Source organism: Mauremys reevesii, linkage group 10 (assembly GCF_016161935.1).
Source record: "Mauremys reevesii isolate NIE-2019 linkage group 10, ASM1616193v1, whole genome shotgun sequence".
Lineage (NCBI taxonomy): Eukaryota > Metazoa > Chordata > Testudines > Geoemydidae > Mauremys > Mauremys reevesii.
In genome coordinates this window covers 52,478,156-52,503,318 of record NC_052632.1, presented here as the reverse complement: position 1 = coordinate 52,503,318, position 25,163 = coordinate 52,478,156, and the positions used below count along the sequence as shown (strand labels likewise).

General features: G+C 44.0%; 1 protein-coding gene across 2 annotated transcripts in view; it reads right to left on the bottom strand.

Moving 5' to 3' along the window:
* The window catches only part of ADCY9 (adenylate cyclase 9), a 179,813-nt gene extending 154,858 nt beyond the window's left edge, over positions 1-24,955 (bottom strand). For both annotated transcript variants that reach the window (XM_039491147.1, XM_039491148.1), the window contains exon 1: positions 22,017-24,955. In XM_039491147.1, the coding sequence (XP_039347081.1) occupies positions 22,017-23,715 (1,699 nt within the window). In that variant the 5' untranslated portion in view covers positions 23,716-24,955. The remainder of the gene's footprint in view (positions 1-22,016) is intronic.
* Between the last annotated feature and the right edge of the window lie 208 nt (positions 24,956-25,163).

Sequence of the window (25,163 nt, the reverse complement as noted above, 5' to 3'; positions counted from 1 at the left end):
TTCGAAGACACTTTGAAAGATGACAGTAAGGAAACCTTTCTTCTGAACCAAAAGTCAATTGCCCAAGAGGTCCTATTCCTCCCCACAGCGAAGTAACAAAGCAACAGCATCGATGGTCTCAACATAGCTCTAATAAAAGGCTATGTTAAATAACTGTCTATTGGAGGTACTTAAATGGCCCCCCATCACCGCAGTGTACGAGTCCCTCAGAAGCTATAAAGTATCTGTCTTCATCATAATCCTGTGAGCTGGGGGAATTTTTATCATCTCCATTTTACAGACGGGGAATTGAAGCAGAGAGAGATTAAGGCCCAGATCCATAGGGAGATTAGGTACCTAAAGACCACATTTAGATGCTAGTGCGATTAGCAAAACCTGCACTAAGATACTGCTTAACCCTGTAGTGATGGAGAACCTTAAAATCATTAAGTGCCTAAATTTCCAGAATACCCTAACCACTGGACTATGGGATATTGAGACGTGGATCTCTCTCAATTTCTCCTGTTGAAGACGTTTCATTCTGTATAAATAATTAAATATACACTGGACCAGAGATAGAATGACTCTATAATCCAGTATTTAGGGCATTCACCAGAGGTGTGAGAAAACCCCTGTTCAAATCCCTTCTCCTCAGCAGGCAGATAGATGAACTAAACTGGGGTCTACCACACTCTGGGTGAGTTCCCTAACCAGTAGACTAAAGATTATAAGGGAGGCCACCACTGACGTTGCCTCTGTCTCCTCCTCCCCCTTCCCATCCCTGCTGTTTTGTGTGCAGTTAGGTGTGTGCCACAACTGTTCTTGCAAGAAATGGCTTAGGCATAGACACCTGCCCTCCAGGAAAGGGTTCACAGCTGTGGATCTCAAGCACAGACAAACACCTCCCTCCAGTCCAGACTTAGGCACGTATCTCCATGAGAGGGATGGCATCTGATTCATAGATTCCAAGGCCAGAATGGACCATTATGATCAGCTCATCTGATTTCCTGTTAGACCATAGAACTTCCCCAAAATAACTACTAGAGCAGATCTTTTAGGAAAATCTCCAATCTTGATTTAAAAATAGCCAGTAATCTACCATGACCCTTGGTAAATTGGTCCAATTGTTCATTATTCTCTGTTAAAAATGTATGACTTATTTCCAGTCTGAATTTGTCTAGCTCCAACTTCCAGCCACTGGATTCTGTTATGTCTTTCTCTACTAGACTGAAGAGCCCATTATTAAACATCTGTTCTCCATATAGGTACTTACAGACTATAATCAAGTCACCACTTAATCTTCTCTTTGTTAAGATAAACAGACTGAGCTCCTAGAGTTTACTGTTATAAGGCCGGATTTCTAATCCTTTAATCATTCTTGTGGCTCTTCTCTGAACCTTCTCCAATTTATCAACATCCTACTTGAATTGCGGACACCAGAACTAGACAGAGTATTTCAGCAGTGGTCACACAAGTGTCAAAGAGAGATAAAATAACCTCTCTACTATTCCTACTCTAGATTCCTATGTTTATGCATCCAAAGTTTGCATTAGCCTCTTTTGAGGGTCTGAAATCAGAATTAACAGAAAGTTCAACAGAAACAGAAGAAAAATCTTCACATCTTAGCAGCAAGGAGGACACTGCCTGAGTTTATCTATCCCACCTGGATCTATTAGTTCCATATCAAGCCCTTTACCTGCAAGGGACTCTCAATCTTGATTGCTTTCAGGAGCCAAGGCCTCTGCAGGGCTTTCCCACCGACTGCAGCTCTTCTCCCAGCAGAAGCATGCAGCTCATTGCAGGCTAGGCCTCCTGCAGATATCTGGGAGGTCCCTCCCTAAATTCCTTTCCCTCGGAGTTCTCCTGCTCTGTTCCCTTAGGAACCTCCTCTCTCTTAACTCTGGTATCTTTTATCAGGTTCCGGTGCTCATTCACCTATTAGCTGCCAACCCCAGATATACAATACATATGGATTCACACTGCTCTGAGGCAAAACACAAGAATTCTCCTTCCTCACTAATGGCTAATGAAATGCCTGAAACAACTAATCAACATCTATATGTAGGGTGACCATATTTCCCTATGCTGAATACGAGACACCTGGTAAAATTATTCATATTCAAGTGAGTTCAACAGCAATCAATCAGAACTATGCAGTCCAAACATTCAAATTAACATCAAATTGACTGAGCTCCCGTTAAAAAGAAATACTGAGTAGTTGGATTCTTTATATTTACCTTCTTATCTTTAAGGCTTTAGGGTTCACACTGGGAGGGGTGACACATACACATTCCTGTACACACACCTCACACGGTGGGGTGACAGACTGACCCGACCTTCCCTACCCAGGGCTCTCCGGCCTCCATGCCTGGCTGGGCCCCCGGAACTGACCTGCCTCTCCTGGTACTCGGTGCCATGCAGGGGCGGCTCTAGGCACCAGCGCGCCAAGCAGGCGCTTGGGGCGGCCGTTTCCCGGGGGGGCGGCATTTGGCTCCGGTGGAGCTCCCGCCGGCATGCCTGCGGCAGGTCCACCGGAGCCCGGGACGAGCGGACCTGCCGCAGGCATGACTGCGGCGGGTCCCGTCTTCCCGCGCCTCCGGTTGAGCTCCCGCAGGCATGACTGCGGCAGGTCCGCTCGTCCCGGGCTCCGGTGGACCTGCCGCAGGCATGCCGGCAGGAGCTCAACCGGAGCCGCGGGAAGAGGGGACCCGCCGCGGGACCGGGGAAGGGCGGCGCAGCGCTCCGCGCTGCTTGGGGCAGCCAAATTTCTAGAGCCGCCCCTGGTGCCATGTCTTCCCACGGCAATACATGGAGGAGGGCACTCAGGGTAACATGCCACTCACCTCCAGATTTCTGCCAGGTTTCACGCCAGAACGTGGCCAGCAGCAGCCTTTCGGCACTATGCAGGAAGGAAGGGATGGGAGCTACTTTCAGCTGCAGGGGAGCAGGACGCAGGGAAAAGATAACCTGGCCCGTGTCTTTGCAGAGCTCATCTCTCCTTCCTCCCACCCCATGTGGCTGGAAGCAACTTGTCCCTTCCTGCCAAAGGCAGCTAACATCTCCAGGCTACTGCTGGCCCCTGACATAACCAAGACGCCCCCTGTCCCCTGGCTACAGTGCAGCCAGGAAGGCGTTAAGCCCTCAGGATGCAGAAGAGAAGAATGAGGGGGCATTTGATAGCTGCTTTCAACTACCTGAAAGGGGGTTCCAAAGAGGATGGATCTAGACTGTTCTCAGTGGTAGAAGATGACAGAACAAGGAGTAATGGTCTCAAGTTGCAGAGGGGGAGGTTTAGGTTGGATATTAGGAAAAACTTTTTCACTAGTAGGGTGGTGAAGAACTGGAATGGGTTACCTAGGGAGGTGGTGGAATCTCCTTCCTTAGAGGTTTTTAAGGTCAGGCTTGACAAAGCCCTGGCTGGGATGATTTAGTTGGGTTTGGTCCTGCTTTGAGCAGGGGGTTGGACTAGATGACCTCCTTAGGTCCCTTCCAACCCTGAGATTCTATGATTCCACCAGAGCCCAGGGAACCTGACTTCAGGGGCTTCAGCGAACCTGGCCAGAGAGGTGGCTCAGCAGGGAAGAGTGCCTAGGGGACGGGGCAGCCCGGCGCTCCCTGGGAGCAGGACCAGTGAGGGGGAGGAGAAAGAGGATGGTAAGCTCCTACCCCAGGGGCTGCTGTGGAGCCTGCAGGTTCAGGTCATGAAGAGACTGGAAATTGCTTCTTTTCCGCACCACTCCACAGCTTAACTGAGGGGCAGAGAGGTTTTTCTGTGCCAGCGCTGTGTGGGGCTCTGGCTTCTCCTGGCCAGTGCCCCAGGCCAGAGGGTTTGGGGCTTTCCCGGGGTGCCGGGCCAGCCAGAGGCAGTGGGAGAAGGAAGGAGCCTGCCGGCCAGAGTGTTGGTGAGCTGATCACTCCCACCAGGGACTGGTTCTCCACACAGCGCTGGGAACGGGATGCTCCCCACAGGAGGGGATATGGAGGAGCAGCGGGGCTGGAGTGGGGACAAAGGGGCAAAGCACAGAGAGGACAGCGAAAGGCATAGCACGTAAGGGCCAATGGGTGGGCACCTGGTTCCTGCCTGCAATCACCACCTACCACAGCTTGCAGTGAACAGCCAATGCTGGCCAGAAATGGGACGGGGCCCTGCTGGCCGAGAGCTGGCATGCAATGGGGGCTGCGCTGACGGACCGGTGGGGGAGCAGCCAGCCCCACACACTGCATCTTCACCACACCACCAGCCTTGCATACTCACCCCCATCATCGGCCACTGGACCCTCCCATTCACTGCTGGTGGGCGGGTGGCTGGCTAGCAGGGAACCAGCCAGCAGCCAGTACTGATGGGGGGGAGACAGAAAATACAGGATAATTTGCTTGTTTTTAAGAAAAAGTTGGGACACTCTCAGGAGGGCTTAAAAACGGGACACCTGGTCACCCTATCTATGACAATGGTGCTTGCTGCAGCTTCCTTATAAACCACACTTTTTCTTGGTGTGTGTGACCTGACCAGAAGTGAAAGTTAATCTGAAGGTGACCTGTTCCACAAAATCTGTAGGACTAGAGACTATGGATGGTTGCACCTCTTGGACTCTCAGAGTGCCACAGAAGAGACAGAAAGAGTAAAAAGTCTAGGTCTCCTCTGAGGACCAGGAACCCTATGCAGTTTACCAGAATGAAAGAGGGGATACCTATTCTCCAAGATAAAAAGAAAAAACTATGTAGGTAGTGGAAGACTTGAAGTTTCAGGGCACAGTGGAATTAAGAACAGTCCCTGGACTGGGAATCTCTGTTAATTACTGAAGGGAGTAATCCAAAGAAGTCTGGAAATATCAAGAAGCAGAGTGAGACAGGGAACTGACATTAGTGCTAGGGCCTTCCTCCCTGGAGCACTTGCAGCAAAAAACCTGCCACTGAAGCAGTATAGACGGTCTCCACATCTTCTTTTCTCTCTGACTAACCTGATCCTTCATTTGCTGAAAAGGAATTATCTGGGTAGCTGAAGTAGTGTGAAAATCAAGAAATCAGATCCCATCTCTGGAAAGGCCCCAAAATGCTTAAAGAAACCAAAGAACAATCAACTAACCCCCCCTTCTTCATACTGCTGCAGGAAGACAAAAACATGGGAGATGAGATTGCTCTTAGTGCTGAGGCCCCTGAAGCCACTGCACCACTAGAGGCAAGAAACCTAAGAATAGGGAAAATTCCTATCCCTCCAGAACTCCTTCAGACAACAATATCTCCCTATCAGAAATGCAGTTAGGCTGGGGGGGAAAAATAATTCTAAATCCTGTCTGGACACAAAGTAGCCCTCAGGGAGAACTCACGAGAAACTTTTGCCTTCTCGTACAGAGGCAGAAAACTAGGCTCCAAATATGAGTGCAATAACTCAAAAGTACTAAGAAGAGTAGCTGACAAACCATCAAAAAAATTTTCAAGAATAATCTCTGCCACCAAAGCACAGGAAAAGGGGAAAATGTTGATATCGTACTGAACAATGGGAGAGTGTGTGAAATTCAAACACATTCTTTACTACAAATAGTTATTCTAGCTCTACCTGTGAACATTAGCTACTACAGTTTAAAACCAAACATTTTAAACTTAATATTGACACTGAAAGGCATCATGTGTGCATGACTGAAAACTAGTAATTTGTTTTCTCTTTTTATCTATCTGATATTTGGTTTAGACTTACAGTTGTTGGGAGGAACTTAAAACTATAAAATATTTTAAAGTAGTTTTAAAATTACTTTTAGTCAGGGGTACATTTTACCTTATAAAACACTCTGATCTATAAGCAGCAGAAAAGAAAAAAGCACCATATTTCTCTCAAATTTTATATTAGTCAAAACAGCAACTTTACACTGATTAAAGTCTTAAGCAATACAAAAAGGAAAAATACAACTACCCAGGTTCCCCCTTCCATCAACTTCACTAGGAAAAAAATGATGCTATATTAAGGAAACTTGTGGGAACAAAACTGGCTATGGGAAAACATCCACATCTCAGAGTTCTAAGGATAACTTACAAGCAAATAGTGTCCTGAACAGGTTAATCAAGCAAACACATTATGCATATCCCATGGAAACCAAAGCAGCGTTCTAATTTTAATACTCTACATTTAGTCTATTTGAATTCATTTACACTAAAAGTTTCTAGAATCTTCTGTCTAAACTTTACGCACAAAGTATTTTGGAAGATCACTTTTGATATAGGTTTAATCCTGCTGCTTATTAAACAAAAAACAAGTTCATTACATTAACTCACCACACTTAATCTTTATTATTGCTCAGCTTTGCCTATCACAGATCAATTCTTAGAATGAACAATAATGAATAACTGACAGGCAATTTTTTCTGTTATTTTACAGGATTTTTGTGTGTGTCACCTGGGGGGATATGTCTGACTGTATACTGATTCTAGCTATAATGAGCAAACACTTGTCTATCAGATGTGATATTTTATGGTTCACTCCTGTAACTCTCTTTTACATAATAATATGGTAATACTTAAAGTTTATGAAACTGGAAGCTGATATAAACAAGCTCAGTAGCTTTGTAATTCTGACTGGAAACCACTACTTTCTAGCTACAGTTATAAATGAAAATAAGCTTAATTAAACCAAAGCAGTTATCTCCTCCTCCCAGAGGTTATTTTATGGGCACTTCTGAAAAGTAAATATAATTTCTAAGCATTTTCTTAATACTTTTAGATAATTGTTTTTTAATCTCCCACTTACCTTCCAGGAGTTGGCTAAACCAATATAGATGATAAGCATGTTTGTTTGCTTGTGAACAGCCTGACAGCAGGAAATCTAGATGGGACTTTTCACACTCAGCACCTCCTCTGATGATGATTCTAGCCACAGATCAGATTATCCACAGATGAGGAATGAAAAGTTAGTCTACCACACTAATCAAAGTTTCATACATACTGACCTTCCCACTCCGAGTACCATGTCCATAAAGGAATCCTGGTAAAAGGAATGTAAATTTTTGTGTGTCTTAGCTAGTCAACACTAGATATTATAGGGTAAAGACAGAAAGAGTAACCGTCATCAAGGCTGGTAAGGGCAGCAGCCTACACCTGGAATAACCAACCCATAATAGACTTAGGCCTGGTCTACACTAGGCGTTTAAATCGGTTTTAGGAGCGTAAAACCGATTTAACGCCAAAACCGTCCACACTAGGAGGCACCTTATATCGATTTTAATGGCTCTTTAAACCGGTTTCTGTACTCCTCCCTAACGAGAGGAGTAACGCTAGTATCGGTATTAACATATCGGATTAGGGTTAGTGTGGACGCTGATCAACGGTATTGGCCTCCGGGAGCTATCCCACAGTGCACCAGTGACCGCTCTGGACCGCAATCTGAACTCGGATGCAGTGGTCAGGTAAACAGGAAAAGCCCCGCGAACTTTTGAATATTTCCTGTTTGCCCAGCGTGGAGCTCTGATCAGCACGGGTGGCGATGCAGTCCGAAATCAAAATAAAAAAAGAGCTCCCGCATGGACCATGCGGATGTGATCGCTGTAAGGGCAGGCAAATCTGTTCTATCAGCGCTCCGTTACAGAAGATGAAATTCAGAATCCTTTTTTAAAAATCTCCAGACAGACGCCATAGCAGGGACTCAGCGCACTGCAGCGTGACAAGCGTAACGGAAAGCCAAAGAATCAAATGGACGCTCATGGACAGGAGGACTGAAGCTATCCCACAGTTCCTGCAGCCTCCGAAAATTATTTGCATTCTTGGCTGAGCTCCAAATGCTTCTAGGGTCAAACACAGTGTCCGCGGGTCAGGGCATAGCTTGGCAATCTACTCACCCACCCACCCCCAGAAGAGAAAGGTAAAACAATCCTCTGACTCTTTTACATGTCACCCTATCTTTACTGAATGCTGCAGATAGACGCGATAGTGCAGCACTCAACACCAACATCCTTGCTCCCCCGCCATGGGCGGCTGATGGTACAATATGATGGAAATCCATCCTCATCATCAGCATCAGCTGATCGTACAAAAAGCTGGAAATCCATCCTCATGATCAGCCTCAGCTGATGGTACAAAAGGACTGGTAACCGTCCTCGTCATCAGCCTATTGGCCCTAATTTTTTCTGGTGGATGGATGGTGCAATATGGCTGGTAACCATCCTCATCATAGCAACAGGGGGCTGAGCTCCATCAGCCCCCACCCTTCATGTGTAAAGAAAAGATTCAGTTGCCCCTGGACTAGCAGTGGGATGCTGGGCTTCTCTCCTACACACTGCTTAATGTCCTGTCTGGACTATCATAGCAGCTGGAGGCTGCCTTCCACTCATTTCTCACTAACAAGTCAGTGTGTCTTATTCCTGCATTCTTTATTAATTCATCACACAAGTGGAGGGACAATGCTACGGTAGCCCAGAAAGGCTGGGGGAAGAACGGAATCAACAAGGTGGGGTTGTTACAGGAGCACCCCCTGTGAATAGCATACAGATAATAATTTCTGCAGGCTCTGACACAGAGCAGCTGTGCTCTCTGGTTCTATGATACGGTGGTTCTGTAGCACACTTGCCTATATTAGGCAGCACTGATTCTATTTTTAGAAACCAAAAAGGAGGGATTGACTCAGGGAGTCATTCCCAATTTTTGCGCCCCTGGCTGATCGGCCAGGGGCACTTATGACAGCAGCTAATGGTACAAAACGATGGAAAGTGCAATACGGCTAGTAACCAATCTTGGCTTTTGCGCCCCTGGCTGATTGGCCAGGGGCACTAGCAGCAAATGGTACAAAAGGACTGGTAGCCATGATCATCCTCAGTTCCAATTTATGGAAGGGTTTGGATGGTGCAATATGGCTAGTAACCATCTCTGCTGTCATGCAAAAGCAAAAGCATGCTTCTGTGTAGCGCTGCTGAATCGCCTCTGTGAGCGGCATCTAGTACACATACGGTGAGAGTCACAAACGGCAAATCAAGCTCCATGATTGCCATGCTATGGCATCTGCCAGGGCAATCCAGGGGAAAAAGGCGCGAAATGCTTGTCTGCCGTTGCTTTCCCAGACGAAGGAGTGACTGACGACATTTACCCAGAACCACCCGCGACAATGATTTTTGCCCCATCAGGCACTGGGATCTCAACCCGGAAGTTCCAAGGGGGGAGGCTGCGGGAACTATGGGATAGCTAGGAATAGCTACCCACAGTGCAACGCTCAGAAATCGCTAGCCACGGACCATGGACGCACACCACCGATTTAATGTGCTTAGTATGGCCGCGCTCCACCCGATTTTATAAATTCTGTTTTACAAAACCGGTTTATGCAAATTCGGAATAATCCCGTAGTGTAGACGTACCCTTATTTTAACATTTCCTGTAAGAGGTCTAGAATGACTAGGAAAGGAGCATTCTTAACTCCCAAGGCATGACAGTCACAACAAGAAAAGAAAGCCAACCATATATAAAAGTGTAAAATGCTCATACACTTTACAAGGTTCTAAATTAATTGTATCATCTCAGAAAAGGGACCTATTTGACCAACTCATGGCCAAAACGCTGTAAACTAATGTATATTCCGCCATGTCCTGAGATAGTGAGTAGCAAGTTGTATTTTAGCTATTCTATGTTTTCTAGCAGCCCTTAGTTTGCAGGTGTGCAGTTCATTAGGGACCCATCCTAAACACTCCTACTCATTTAAAAAATCCTCATTGACACAAGTATTCCCATTTAAATTAATTACACTCCGTTATGGCAAGCAATGACATAACTAACATACCAGTTTATAATTGTATTTGCTCTATACTTATCTATGAGTAACACCTGATGCACACCATTCAAATCTAAATTAAGTAAAAAATTTACTCATTTAAAATGATAAACCTAAAGTATATACTATTTATATTATATGGATTTCCACATTTTGGTCCCAACCCTGCAAACACTTAAACACCTAAAAGATCTTTTTTTTCTTTTGTTATATTTTGAAACATTTTATAAGTCTCACCTGCATAAATAGATTAATTAAACTAAATATAAAAATTCAAAAAAATTTCCAGGGTGGATTTGATTTAAATCAAATTGATTTAAATCACTAGTCAGGAAGACTCGATTTAATCATGGATCTCTACATAAAAGTGCATTCTTGTTGGTTGTTATAACCTTAATACAGGGGTTGTCAATCTCTGGAACGCACTCACCAGGGTAAGCACCCTGGCGGGCCGGGCCAGTTTGTTTACCTGCCACGTCTGCAGGTTCAGCCGATCGCGGCTCCCACGGGCCTCGGATCGCCGTCCCAGGCCAATGGATGTGTGGGAAGCAATGCAGGCCGAGGGATGTGCTGGCCGCAGCTTAATACATATTCTTCACAACTCAGAGATAAATGTAGGTTTTATTTTTAGAAGGTACATACACTATACATTTTTAAGTGATTTTGAAATCTTTTCAGATTAGTTTTACAGCTATATCAGAAAATGAATGATTGTTTGGTGACTTCATCTACCAAAGGTAACGGAAGCAGATATTTATGAAATCACTGAGAGGTGAACTATCTCCAATTCAACAGGTTAATCAGAAATATTTGGAGGATTTTCTTACCATGGTGTATTAGGAGGAAAAAATCACCAGACAAACATTTAAATTGTTTTATTTAACTAAAACAACATCATTATGTATTCTGGATTTTTTTCTTCAACAGCAAACATAAAATAGTTTAACAAAACAAGCATATGAATTTTTGAATTTAGTTAAACATTCAGGTTTTTTTTAAATCAGGTTTGTTTTTGTTAAAATTATTTTTAACTAAAATAGTTAAATGAAATATTTAAAAAAAAATTAAATCAACTGTCAGCCAGGTCAACATGAGAAACTTAAAATACTGGCTTCTGCAGCTAACTCAGTCGCCTTCACCTTCATTTTCCCGTTTGTTCATAATCTGGAAAAGAAAAACAACCTTTCGTGCTTTTTCAGATCCCAAATGATTTCTCAATTTGGAATGAATTAATCCAAAGGATGAAAATATTCTTTCTACACCAGCAGAAGAAGCTACTGATGTTAAAAGTGAGATCATCACTTCAACAGGCTCTGAATCCAAGTGCTTAAGTGACTTGCACCAGTTCACTGGTGTGACTTTCTTTAAAACATCATCAGCAAACATATATTTCTTGAATGGTTCTTATTCCTGAACTGGGTCTCTTTTACGGTTTGCTGCCATTAGAGGTTTTCCCTTCTAGTGAGTGAATGGTATGTAGATCTCAAATCAATGAAGGCTACACTCAGAAAACCCCAAGACTTCTGGAATATGCTGCTCAAACAGTTTCACTTTTGCTTCTACTCCCTGTCCCTCCCTTCTCCCATTATCTCCAAATTTCTTCTCCTTGTCCAGATCTATTCCACCCCAACAATCTTCTATTAATTGAATGTTGTTGCTCTTTTAAGACTTCTAAGCACATGCTCCACACTTCGTCCGTCTCAGATTTTGGAAGGCACTTCAGATTCTTAAACCTTGGGTCAAGTGCTGTAGCTATCTTTAGGAATCTAACATCGGTACCTTCTTTTCATTTTGTCAAATCTTCAATTAAATTGTTCTTAAATCGAACATGGGTCATCATCCAAGACTGCCATAACATGAAATAAATGGCAGAATATGAGTAAAACAGAGCAGGAGAAATACTAGTCTCCCCCAAGGAGTTCAGTCATAAACGTAATTAACATTTTTTTAACAAGAGTCATCAGCATGGAAGCATGTCCTCTGGAATGGTGGCTGAAGCATGAAGGGGCATATGAATATTTAGCATACCTGGCACATAAATACCTTGCAATGCCTGCTACAATGGTGCCATGCGAACACCCGTTCTTACTTTCAGATGATATTGTAAATAAGAAACAGGCAGCATTATCTCCCATAAATGTAAACAAACGTGTTTGTCTTAGCAATTGACTGAACCTGTAGTGAGACTGAGTGGACTTGTAGGCTCTAAAGTTTTACATTGTTTTGTTTTTGAGTGCAGTTACATAATTAAAAAAAGCTACATTTGTAAATTGCACTTTCAGGAGAAAGAGATTGCACTACAGTACTTGACTGAGGTGAACTGAAAAATACTATTTCTTTTGTTTATCATTTTACAGTGCAAATATTTATAATAAAAACAACAATATAAAGTGACCCTGGTACACTTTGTATTCTGTGTTGTAACTGAAATCAATATATTTGAAAATGTAGAAAAACATCCAAAATATTTAATAAATTTCAATTGGTATTCTATTGTTTAACAGTGAGATTAATCCTGTGATTAATCACAATTAATTTTTTAATTGCAACTTTTTTTTTTAATTTATCGCATGAGTTAACTGGGATTAATTGACGGCCCTACTTCTTTCACCTCCAGCTTGCTAGGAAATGTCAACCTTTCCTTCCAGGTGAGGAGTACTATAATTCACTGTATCTGAAGCTGAATGTGAAGACAATGCTCTGGCTCTAGCTGGTACAGGGTGTGTCTGCCCACCTCTTCCAAGGCCTAGGTCACCATGAGCATGAGAGCCAGTGCTCCAGTTCATCCACTGGCTCACAGTCAGTTTCAGATCCCTGTTTAAAGCCTCAGTCCCAATCTACAAAGCAGCTAAAGGATCAAGTCTCAACTATATTAAATGCTGAATTTCAATCTATGAACTACAAAGACAGTTGCATTGGACAACACAGAGCACAAAACATGTGAGAGCTGGGGACAAGGAATTCTTGGTTGAGGAGATCTGGCTGTGAAACAAAACTTCCAAAGGAGATTAGGTTAATTCAGAATCTGACTGTCTTTAGGAAATGCTGTAAAACTTTCCTCTTCAAAAAAGCTTTTTCCCCATAGCAAAAATGACACTCACAACACAAACACCTCCAACTACCCAAAGACCTGCAAATTAAAATAAAAAACCCAACACTATTAACACAAATAAATTAATAAACAAACAAATAAACAAATTACACACACACACACATCCCCAAGTAGAGATATTACTCTCAAAAGGGAGGAGAACCAGAAACTCCATGAAGCACTCTAGGAACTTAGCTACTGATTTTGTTCTGACACTCAGATACTACAGTGATGGACAGCAATATACAACACAAACATATTTACTGGAATGCAATACACACACAAAACTAATATTATGTAAATAAATAGCAAGCAGCTGACAATATATTTTAAGGTAAAAAATAGTTTTTATAAACCTTTACAAAAACTACCATCAGGTACCAATTAAGTAAAAAAGTTTCCAGTCAAGGTAGGGAAACATTACTTCAGTGAACACCATGGGCCCTGCTGTTTACAATTCTCATCCCTGAGGAATTTCCAGCAGCAGTAACATTTCATAACAGATGACGATCTATTCAATTGAGCATTCTCAGTGGAAGAAATTGAATTACTGATTACTAAGGGTCCCAGAAATTCTTGTTTGATTTGTTATTTTCCCTCAGGCTCTTCACTAGCACTCTGAGATAGCCAACACACCACATTCTCTTGCAGTATTTCCATCTAACAGAACTTCCTGCTTCTAGTCTAAAATGCTTTCCCAAGCAGCAAGAAAAACATTTAAAAGTTATTTCAATCATATCTTCAATAACCTAAATATTATAGAGAGAGACAAGGTGGGTGAGGTAATATCTTTTATTAGGACAACTTTTGCTAGAGAAAGAGACAAGCTTTCAAGCTTACACAGAGCTCTTCTTCAGATCTGAGATGGTCCAACAAAAGGTACACCTCTACCCCGATATAACGCTGTCCTCAGGAGCCAAAAAAATCTTACGGCGTTATAGGAGAAACCATATTGTATCGAACTTGCTTTGATCCGCCGGAGTGCGCAGCCCCGCCCCCCCCCCCCCCCGAGCGCTGCTTTACTGCGTTATATCCAAATTAATGTTATATCGGGTCGTGTTATATCAGGGTAGAGGTGTATTACCTCACCCACCTTGTCTTGCTAATATCCTGGGAACAACACAGCTACAACACCATTGTAAATACTATATAGGTAGGCAAATGTAGTCATTATAGCAGAAAGGTACGTCATAGGAACAGAGTGAGACAAGAAAAAAAAGCCAACTAAAAATTTCTATTAAATCCATTGAGAACCAGATTTAAGGAGCTGAAATATATGAGAAAAGGTTATAAGTCATGAAACTAAATACTATCCTCCACTGGCATAACTCAAAAGAATAACATGGCCCATGGTGTCTGACTTATTTTTCTTTTAGGGGCAGGGTGTTATATCTTAAATTGACATTTTAAAACAAAAAATTAAAACCTGTCAATACTAGATGCTAGGTTTGCCAACTTTCTGACTGCAGAAAACTGAACACTATTGCTCTGTCTCTTGCCTGAGGTCATGCCCCTGATCCGCCCTTCTCCAAGGCTCCACCCCGCTCACTCCATCCCCTCTCCCTCCGTTGCTCACTCTCCCCCACCCTCACTCACTTTCACTGGGCTGGGGCAGAAGGTTAGGGTGCGGGATGGGGTGAGGGCTCGGGATGGGGGTGCAGGCTCTGGGGTGAGGCCAGGGATGAAGGGTTTGGCGTGCAGGAGGGGACTCCAGGCTAGGGCCGAGGGGTTCGGAGTGTGGGAGGGGGCTTTGGGCTGGGATAGGAGGTTGGTGGTGTGGGAGGGGGTAAGGGCTCTGGGATGGGGCCAGAAATGAGGGGTTCAGGGTGCCCCAGGTCTGGGGAAGGAGGTTGAGGCGCAGGATGGGGTACAGGCTCCAGGGAGTTTGGGTGTGGAAGTGGGCTCTGGACTGGGGCAAGAGGTTGGGATGCGGGCTCCAGGCAGCGCTTACCTCATGAGGCTCCCGGGAAAACAGCAACACGGCCCTGTGGCTCCTAGGCAGAGGGGCGGCCAAGGGGCTCCACACGCTGCCCCTGTCCACAGGCACTGCCCCCACCGCTCACATTGACCGCAATTCCCAGCCAACGGGAACTGCAGAGCCGGCACACAGGGCAGCGCTTGCACCATGGGCAGAGGCAGCACGTGGAGCCCCCCTAGGCTCCTAGGCTGCACCCAGTGCCTAGGAGCCAGAGGAATATGCCGGCTGCTTCTGGGAGCCACGTGGACCTGGCCACTGCCGCCAACCAGACTTTTAGTGGCCCGGTCAGCTGTGCTGACCGAAGCCACCAGGGTCCCTTTCCGACCGGGCATTCCAGTAAAAAACCAGATGTCTGGCAACCCCACTAGCTACCCAGTACTAACAGTAAATTCACAAACTTAGACTCGGGAAGCATCTACACTGCCCAGCAAATTCAGAATACTAGGGTTAGAATAGCATGGCACACCAAAGTGCTGTGCTGTAATTCCCCCAGGAGATGCTGCAGAGATGAACTAAAAGGTTCCCAGTTCACATTAAGTTAGTCCTCTTCAAACTGGACTACATTACTCTCTGGGGTACGCTGCTATTCACACCCTTGAGGCCAAACTGTTGGGCAGTGTGGACATGCCCTCAGACTTCTGAACCATAGATTGCTTGCTAGCAGTACTTACTAGGAAGCTGGATAATCCTTGCTGACATCGTAATGCATAATACAGAAAAAATATTTGGATCTAATACTGTGTAGTCTCTTTGAAAATAATGCCTTAAAACCTTTACTGATAATTTTGTAAGAACCATTGTAAACTGAACTTCCTCACTACAGAACTGTTCCTGCCAGGTGCTATTTCCTTCTTATCTTCCATTAAAGTCAAAGGGAGACGAAGATGCTCAGCACTTTGCAGGATATGGCCTATCAGTCCTTTAAAGAAAGAAAATGTGTAAAGATTTGATTTATAGAACTACCAGCAATAAAGACACATTTGACGTCGGGATCACTTGTTAAAAACTGATTTAGCTGAGTTTTCTAAATACAACATCTTAGTTTTTACTGGTAACTAACAGTATGGCAGCAATGCAATGAACTCCATCCGATGTACAGTATTTTACGTAAACAAAAATCATGAAAACATACTATGAAAAAGCACTTGAGACAAAAAGAAATTTCAAGACCACGCTTCTTTCAAACAGTAAAATGTCACTTCTACTTTTAACATACTTGTTAGTATCATGAACATATGAAGTTTTAAATAACAGTTTAGGCGTAGCAGTCCTTTTGTATGTTCATAACATGAAAAAGTTTGCTAGTATGAAACAACTTTTGAAAGCATAGTTTATTCCTATAGCACACATCTCTCAGTTACGGTGTCATTAAATACAAGCATATGCATTTTAATTTGTCAGAACAGCCATAGTACATGTCCACATTTACCAAAGTTGTCAACCTCTATTGCCTATTGGTAATTTTCATCCCCCACTTCCTCCTAAAGCATGCACGCACGCACCTGCACACACGCGCGCACACACAACAGTTTGTCCTTACAAGGAAAGCAAGAAATCTATTTTCTGCTAGGTCTGCAACCAATTCGGAGACTGCTAATTAACAAGAATCCAGAAATAACTTGGCAAGGGAATTGAGTCTTCTGTATCACATTGCTTTCAACACTTTTCTTCGCACAAGGCCAGATTCTGATACTCTTTATGAATAGCAGCTTTCTCCACAAAGGGCCCATTGACTTCCTAGGACTACTTGTAGTTTAAGTAAAAACACAACATGTATAAGGGTATCACTAACTGGCACTTAATTACCTCAGAACAATACCTAAATGAACTAACTTTAACCAAACGTATATAACTTCAACCAGATTAGAACACAGACAAAACACCTGGATTGGTATCAGATATATCAAATGATAGATTTTCTTTTATTTTGCTAAAAGAACGAGGCGTACTTGTGGCACCTTAAAGACTAACATTTATTTGTGCATAAGCTTTCGTGGGCTAAAACCCACTTCATTAGATGCATGCAATAGAAAATACAGTAGGAAGATATATATACACAGAGAACATGAAAAATGGGTGTTGCCATACCAACTATAATGACAGTAATCAATTAAGATGGGCTATTATCAGCAGGAGACAAAAAACTTTTGTAGTGAATCAGGATGGCCCATTTCCAACAGTTAACAAGAAGGTGTGAGTAACAGTAGGGAAGGTTTGTTGGAATCCTAGCCTCCCTCCTAGAAGAAGCCCAGTGAGCCACCTATTGACCTCTAGAACACCAAAGGAGATTCCCCCCAATCACTCCCCAGCCAAACCCTGCAATGCCTCTCCTGGAACTAGACCTCTCAAGGTCTCCGGGGGCAAGGCTTTCTTCCTAAGGATTTGGGTATTCTGAAGAAGAGAAAGCATGTGCATGCACATCTGCATAGGCGCATACACAGATGGATAGGGGAGAGGGAATGCAGCAGAGGAGGGAGGTACTCCCCCGCCGTGGATTAGATTAATCCAATTAACTTCAAACTGTCTTCTACTTTCCACTTGCAAACTAGGATCAAGCAGAAATCTGTAATTATGGTGACTATTTTTTTTTTAAAATGTACATTCACAAAACACCTTGTCTGATTAACTTCAATTTTGGTGACAGAACTCTCATTTTCATTGATATGTCTCCAGTGCGGACAACTCTTAGGATTTTATTGTGAGTAATGGCATTTTATCACAGTAACATGATTGAAAAAGCTCCCACTTCAGCTTCCTAGTCATCCAAGGAGATCTCCAGCAAAAATGGGGAAAGAAAGACTTAACTGTTTGAAATTTCTAAATCAGACACACCCAGAGAATTTTTTTTAAGTTTACAAAAAGCAGTCTCAGCATGTGTTCCAGAAATGGAAAGTAGCTAGTATCAAACTTAACACGCCCACCGTTCCCACTGTGGCACTACAAACAATTAAAAGAGGCAATATTAAAAAGCAAAATAGAATGGCATTATTAGGAAAATCTTAAACTAATCTGAAGATCTAGGGAGAAGAGGAGGAGATTGAGAAATGAAATACTGAAGAGTAAATAAATCTTATGTCTGTTGTTACACTTAGCACTACAATGCTAGAGCAGAATGCTAATATCCTAGGATTACACCACTTCAACAATATTCCTCTTCTCTCTGTCTGCTATCAACTCATTCCCACAGAAGATCTACTCATGAGGTTAAGAAAAACTTCCTATTACTGTATCCCCTCACAAACACCGCTCTTGCCACTCAGCAGGTTCTGGACATAGGACAAAGAAAGAGAACAAGCAACCATCAGACTTCAATTCCTAGTACAGAAATCTCTCAGAACTCCTGCTTAAAAATAAATCTCTCTGAAGCAGGACTAAGATTCCCCACATATCTGTACAAAGCACTGCTGCCATGCTAAACTGATATCAGTGCTGTTTCTTTATTCTGTTTTATTCATGTTCTTATGTCCACCTAACACTGTGGTATCCCTCCCCTGCAGAAAAGGTAATGAGGAGACAACACATTGCAGAAAATACACATCATAATAGCTCTCAGCACTGCTGTCATGAGGGAAAGGGACCATATCCAACACCCAGTGCACACAGGTATGATTTTGTTTTGTTTTAAAAACCACATACACCTCTACCTCAATAGAACGTTGTCCTCGGGAGCCAAAAAATCTTACCGCATTATAGGTGAAACTGCATTATATCGAAATTACTTTGATCCACTGGAATGTGCAGCCCCGTCCCCCTGGAGCACTGCTTTGCCGTGTTATAGCCGAATTCACGTTATATCGGGTCACGTTATATCGAGGTAGAGGTGTACCTACGCACTTTTATTTATGTTTGCATATATATGTGTGTGTGTATATATATGTAAAGAGCAAGTAAGAAGATGTGAGATAGTTGCTGATCTATAACAAGAGAAGGGAGAAAAAAAACTTTATATATTTCACATTTTCCTTATTAAAGTAATTGTTCCATGAACAGGGTAGGGGGGGCACAAGTGAATGGCTCTGGAGAAAATTTTATTCATTGGTACCGTCTTTCATCTCTAGGTCCCAGTTTTAATCCAAACACCTTTAACTTGAAAATTGTCCATTTTCAAAATTTAGTTAAAACCAGGTTCTATGCCTACTTTAGTCCCTGTCAAATTTTGCGCTTTAAAAAATTCACATTTCCTTCTTTACCCTACTTCTTTTCTTTCACTGTTTGTGCAAGTCTTTCATATAGTGACAGGTGAAACTGACTACACACGAAATACTGTCAAAGGAACAATATATTGAAAAAAACAAACATTTTTCTTCTAATTTTTTAATAATTTTAAGTTAAAAAAATCAGAAAAATCAGATATTTAATTTGATAACATCCCTTTAAAAGACATTACCCTCTAGTCTCTGTTTGATAGGCTATGTGTAAAATAGGTTAAATTCACTTCCTATATTGAGAGGGGTCTAACTCAAGTGCCCCACAAAATTTAACAGTAGCAATATAGCATAGAGAGGCAGTCTTTCAGGTAGAAAACTCTTAAGCCATTTTTAGGTCAATATCAATACCTTAAACTCTGAAAAGAAAACCACAGGCAGCCAGTCCAGAAGCTCTTGTTGAATGTGCTCATAGCAGGATATTCTGGTTAACAAACAGGTTGCTGGTATTGCACTAGCTGTCGATTCTGAATGGATTCAACATGTAACCCTGTGTACAGCACATTTTAGTAATCAAGATTGGAAGGGAGAAAGGCATGAATCACAGAGGCATGGTCAATTTGGAAAGAAAAGATTGCTAGCTCCTAGCCAGACACAAATAAAAAAAACAAACTTGGCTATCATGGACAATGATCATCCAGAGATAACAAAAGGGATTCTAATCAGACTCTTATGATGCAAACGTGTGACATACACAACACACACTCAGTGGGACAGAATTGTTTTTAAGCATTGCTCCTTTTCCCCCAACCCAATAACATCATTTCTGTCTTATCTAGATGGAGCCTCAATCAATTTGCCCTTGTTCACAACCTCCTAGTCACCACCAGATACTGTGAAAGGCACTATGAGAGAGAGAGAGAGAGAGAGGAATCTGTAGCGGAGTGTAATGAGCATATTGGAAACAATGCAATCCATGCTTCCTTGTTCCTAATCCTCCAAATGGCCTTCTATACTTATGTGAAGACAAAATGAAACCTCGAGGAAGACCACAAGAGAGCAACCTCGAAGTAGAGCAATAATTGCTCTACACTCCACTTTGTGATCTCCTTGGAAGATAACAAATTCACATAACAGCAGCATCCATCAATTTTCGCTGTCATGCACAAGTGTATGAATACCACATTGTGATCAATGGTTCTGAAGGGAGCAGATAGGCCTAATAAGACCAGCAAGGGGATTTAACCTTCATCCATTACTAGATCATCATCCACCAACACAAGGACAGCCTTTGAACCATTCCTATCTCAGTACACAGTTTGACAACAATCAAGGAAACAGAGTTGTTTATCCACAACCTTTCCAATTACCAGAAAGGCCAGAGTCAACCCAGGTCAGTAATGGGACACCTTTTTCCAATATCTGACTTTTTTTAAAGTATATTCTTGCCTATCCCTCTTTAAATGAAGCGTAAATATTTCAGTATCGTCAGCTCTCAATTGAGTCAACACTTTTTACCAGCATCAAGTAAAATAAAAATCCCTGACCCAAATTCTGAGTAAAATAAGAAGCCCTGATTCTGCTTCCGTGCCTCCAACTGTGCCTTCAGAGCCTCCAACCACCATGTTACCACCCATTTCTCCCTCTAGCACCCCTTCCATCTACACGTTGCATAACATCTGTAAGGACAATTAACTCAATGTTTTCATCAAGAAAATGGGTATTATTTTCACCATAACAGCTCTCTGCCATATGTGATTTGACTTTGCCCATCTATTATACCAACTCACTGTCACTCTCTCTATTACCCCATTGTTTTGCACTACTCTCCTACTGTCCATATTCACTGGCCTGTCTCTGAGCCTTCTGACCTTATTCTTACCTTTGTTACCACCAATAATCAACCTTCTTTCTCCATCATAGCCCACCCATATGATTCCCACAAGTTCTGCCCCTTCATATCCTCCACAAGCTCTTATGTACAATGAAAAAAATATTACTGGAAAAAATCATGCCTAACCTAAACAATCTCAAATACTTGTTATTTTCTGCTACATTTCACTCCCACTCTCATTTTATCTATTATCCAATTTCAACTGTAAACTCTGCAGGGCAAAGAATGCATCTGCACCACTCACATGACATTGTAGAAACAGAAAATGCTTGTGATGTATGCACTCACAATGGGGCAGAGTTTTAAGTATCAGAAAAGATAGATGTTCAAAGACAGATGCAGTTAGATCCACAATACTTCAATCATTTATACATGCACTCTCAAGCATTCTTTTCTTTATCCAAAAAAATCAAGAATTTCTATTTAAAATGATCACCAAAGTGAATATTAGACATGCATATAAACAATGAAAGATATTGGAGAGATCTATTTTTCCTCTCTTAATAGCAAGTTTGTATTTGTTACATGTACCTGAACTTTTCTTAGAGCCACAAAGATGAGAGCATTTATTAGCTCAGTGAACCACCTTGAGTAGTTTTTTTTCCAATCCCAAGTTTTAACTCCACAGCTGTAACAACTTGCTATCAAACTGCCAGCTATACACACTGCTCAGTTTACTTCTATGAATCCATGTATCATTTCCCACCAAAATGCCTATTCAGATAGGTAAATAACTAGCGTTAACTCACTTTTTTTTTTAATAGTGGTTAAAATCCAACTTTCAGTACCAAAACCTCACCATTTTTATATATCAGCCTGCAAAACACACATGCCTTATGTATGGCACATGAAGTTAATTAGGAAGATGTCACACTGTATTGAAACAAGAACATTTTGTTGAATAATGAAGACATTTAACAGTCTACTTTCTATTATGTGACATTCCCACAGGGGAGTTTTTAAGGAATTTTGAAGTCAGCAAATATTGCAAGTTCTTTAGAAGTTCTTTCACACCTGTCATCCCTGCTTGAAGCATCACATTCTGCAGTTTCTGTTATGTTGCTGAGTTCCAACTTGTACTGGTAAATGTAAAACTTACTCAATTTGCCTAAGTTAGTAAAGCACAGGTCAGTTAACAGGAAACCTTGAACATTCCCCCTCATTGAAGATTCATTACAAAATAAAGCACATACCTTTTAACTGGTCAGCTACCACACTCTGGCCAACTCGTTCAATCACCTTTCCATCCTCCATTTCGTAACGGTCATCCAAATATTTGGCAGTAGCTTCTGAAATATGGACCTTTCCAGCCACTCCCAACTGCTCCATTAGATTGGCCAAGTTGACATCATTAGACCACACATCAAACTTAAACCTCCTCATCCCCAAAATGCCACAAAGAACTGTCCCAGTGTGAACTCCAACTCTCATGTTCACCATTTCTTTTTTCTCTTGGCAAAACTGCTCTATGGCTTTAATCATACCCAAACCCATCTCAATGCAGCAATAGGCATGATCCGCTCGGGGCTCTGGGCATCCTGCTACACAATAATAACAGTCTCCCAAAGTACTTATCTTCTCACATTTGGTGTCCTCACACAGACGGTCAAAGCGGCCAAACAAATCGTTCAAAAGCCCCACCAATGCATGGGCAGATTTGTTTGCACTCATTTTAGTAAAGCCAACAATATCCGCAAACAAAATACTCACTTGTTCAATCTGCTGCATTTTAAAAGGACGGAATATAATGGGGGTTTTCTGTATAGAGGGTTTTTTCTTCCTGTTTTTGGGGCTTGAGGTGGAATGACGTTTGACTGAGTTCTCACTTTCATCATCCCCCTGTTTCATTAAGTCATCAGCTATTATTCTTGGCATCACAGAATGAATCATCCTCTCTTTCAGTGCTTTTTCCACTTCCAAATCTTTTCCATGCATGATTGATTGCCCCACTTTCAAGAATGTGCTCCTTGATCTGACTTCAGACATGATAAATAAATGAATACCAATAGCATGGATACAGATGTGAAGCAAGGCTTTACTCAGCAGTTCCCAGTAAATTACACTGGCTCCAAGGGGTGCGAAGCAGTCTTCATCACTGAAATGATAACCAAAGGTTTCAAAAAGGACTGAGTAGGATAGTCCCAGAAACAAGCTTAAATACAAAGGTAAGTGCATTACTGTGTAGAGCAACAAGAGCACTTCAACACACATAGAAAAACTGCCTACTTGAGAAAGGCAAGTGTCTGTGGCTCTCACAGGGGGAGTATGATTGGATGCGTCATCACTTCCTGAGATAGGTATCAAAACTTGGAACTGTGGAGCCAGAGTCAAAATAAAAACCAGGAGGGTGAGGATCAGTGAGGTCCACACATAATGCTGGGCATAGGTCTTAGTGAAACTGAACAGGAAAAATGCTACACATACTAAGAGAAAGCACAGAGCTGGCACCATGAAGACAATCAGTTTCTCTCTCATGTGGATTCCAAAATATATACCCCAGAGGAGACAGGCCACACCTATGTAGAAAAGGGCATAGCGAAACCTACGCTGGGTCTGCGGGAAGCATCTCTCCATACAGGCCTCTTCCAGGTTGTTGGAGTCAAACTTGGGGTTCCACCACTTGGAGGAGGCTCTCTCAAAAAGCTGTGGCAGCTTCTTCTTGCGCAAACCTGCACCACTGCTTCCCCCTCCTCCTGTTGTTCTGCGGGCACCTCCTGACTCCCCAGAGCTGCTACAGCTGGAGATGCTGTACTTGCAATGCTTGGAAGAGGAGCAACCCTGGTGCTGTTTGGGGTTGATTCTGACCATCACACTGTTACTGTCTCCACTGGAGTCGCAGCTCACCTCAGTGCTGTGGTGATGCAGTAACTGCTGGTGCGGTGGGGAAGCCATGTTGTCAAATTTTCTTTAAGCACTTTAGGAGATGGGTCCTTAGGACTTTAAAAACAATAAATAGAGTGATCCTTTAACTTTCAGACTTGGGGCTTTTCCTAGGACAGTTGCTTTTAAATTCCTTGAGAAATCACTGCCTGTTTAAAGAAACCGCCAGGCAGGTCCACATGATTCAGTTACTCATCCTTCAAACGGAGCAAGACAAACAGGAGACTGGGACCTAGGCAGGCCCACATATTCCAATCTAACGATGTAGTAGGTATGTCCAGCTGGCTGTCCACAAACTAGCCGCGATTTGTTCCAAGTTAGTTACAGTTTTGCAATCACTCCCCAGGTCCTTTCCAATAAGTGCAGCTCAGTCTCGGGAGAGTGACAAGTAGCCCTCTTCGGGAAAGGGCCTCTTCTCCATCTTTTTTGCAGCGTACCGCAGAGGAAGAGGAAGGGAGAAAGCCCCGTCCCTCCCCAGGCCAGGCGTGTTGGCAGCGTGTGGCTCTCACCGCGGCCGCACCATCCCCACTCCTGACGTTGACACGGAGGAACAAGCCCGACTTGGCCCTGTCTGGCTCCCGCCCGCAGCCCGCACTGCTCCGGCAGAGCCCAGCGCTTGGTGCCGGGTTATTTTCCTCCTCCCCAAATTCCCCCCGCACCGGCAGCCTCGGGACTCCCGGGAGACGCAGCCGCCACGCTGTGGTGCGGCAGCCGCCGGCCTGTGCTGCTCCCTGCCGCCCCCTGGGGCTGGCGCGGCCGTTCGCACTCGCCGGGGTGGGGGCTCCACTCCCACCGGTGGGGCCTTCGGCCTCGGAGCCGCCCCGCTCTTTCCTGACGGGCTCCCGGCGCGCAGGGACCGGCCGGGGATGGGGGTCGGCCCCCACAGTCCCGCCGGAGCGGCAGCCCCCTCAGCCGCCGGCCGCCCGGCTCCGCCAAGGCCAGGCGCAGGCGCCGCCGGCCGGGCTCAGCGCTTGGGGCGGCCGCCGCCTCCGTTCGTGTCTACGTCCGGGGGCCCTGGCGGCCCCGGCTCCCTGCTGGCGAGTTAATTCAATTACCCTTCCGGCGGGGAGGCGCCCTGCCGCCGAGGGCAAGGAGCTTCGCGCCCGGGCGATAGCGGGGGGAGGGCGCTGCCGCCCGCTCCTCCAGGCAGGGCGGCTCAGGCGCGGCCGTGGGAGTGCGGGTGCAAAGGGGCGCGGGGCGCCGCCGCCGCCACCATCTTCGGCTGCGGGCTGTCACTGAACGGGCTGAGGGCTCGCGCAGCGACGCTCGTGCCCGTGCCACCCTCCCCCGTGGCAAGAAGGCGGGCGCGCGCCCCAAAGACTGAGCTGGGGGGGCGAGCCCGGTCAGCGGGCGGTGCTGGCGCTAGCGCGCGCCCCCGCCCCCAACCCGTGTCTCGCGCGCCGCCGCCCTTGCCATCCGGGGCAGGGGCCGCTGGGCCCGGGCGGCGCCCTTAGGCTGGG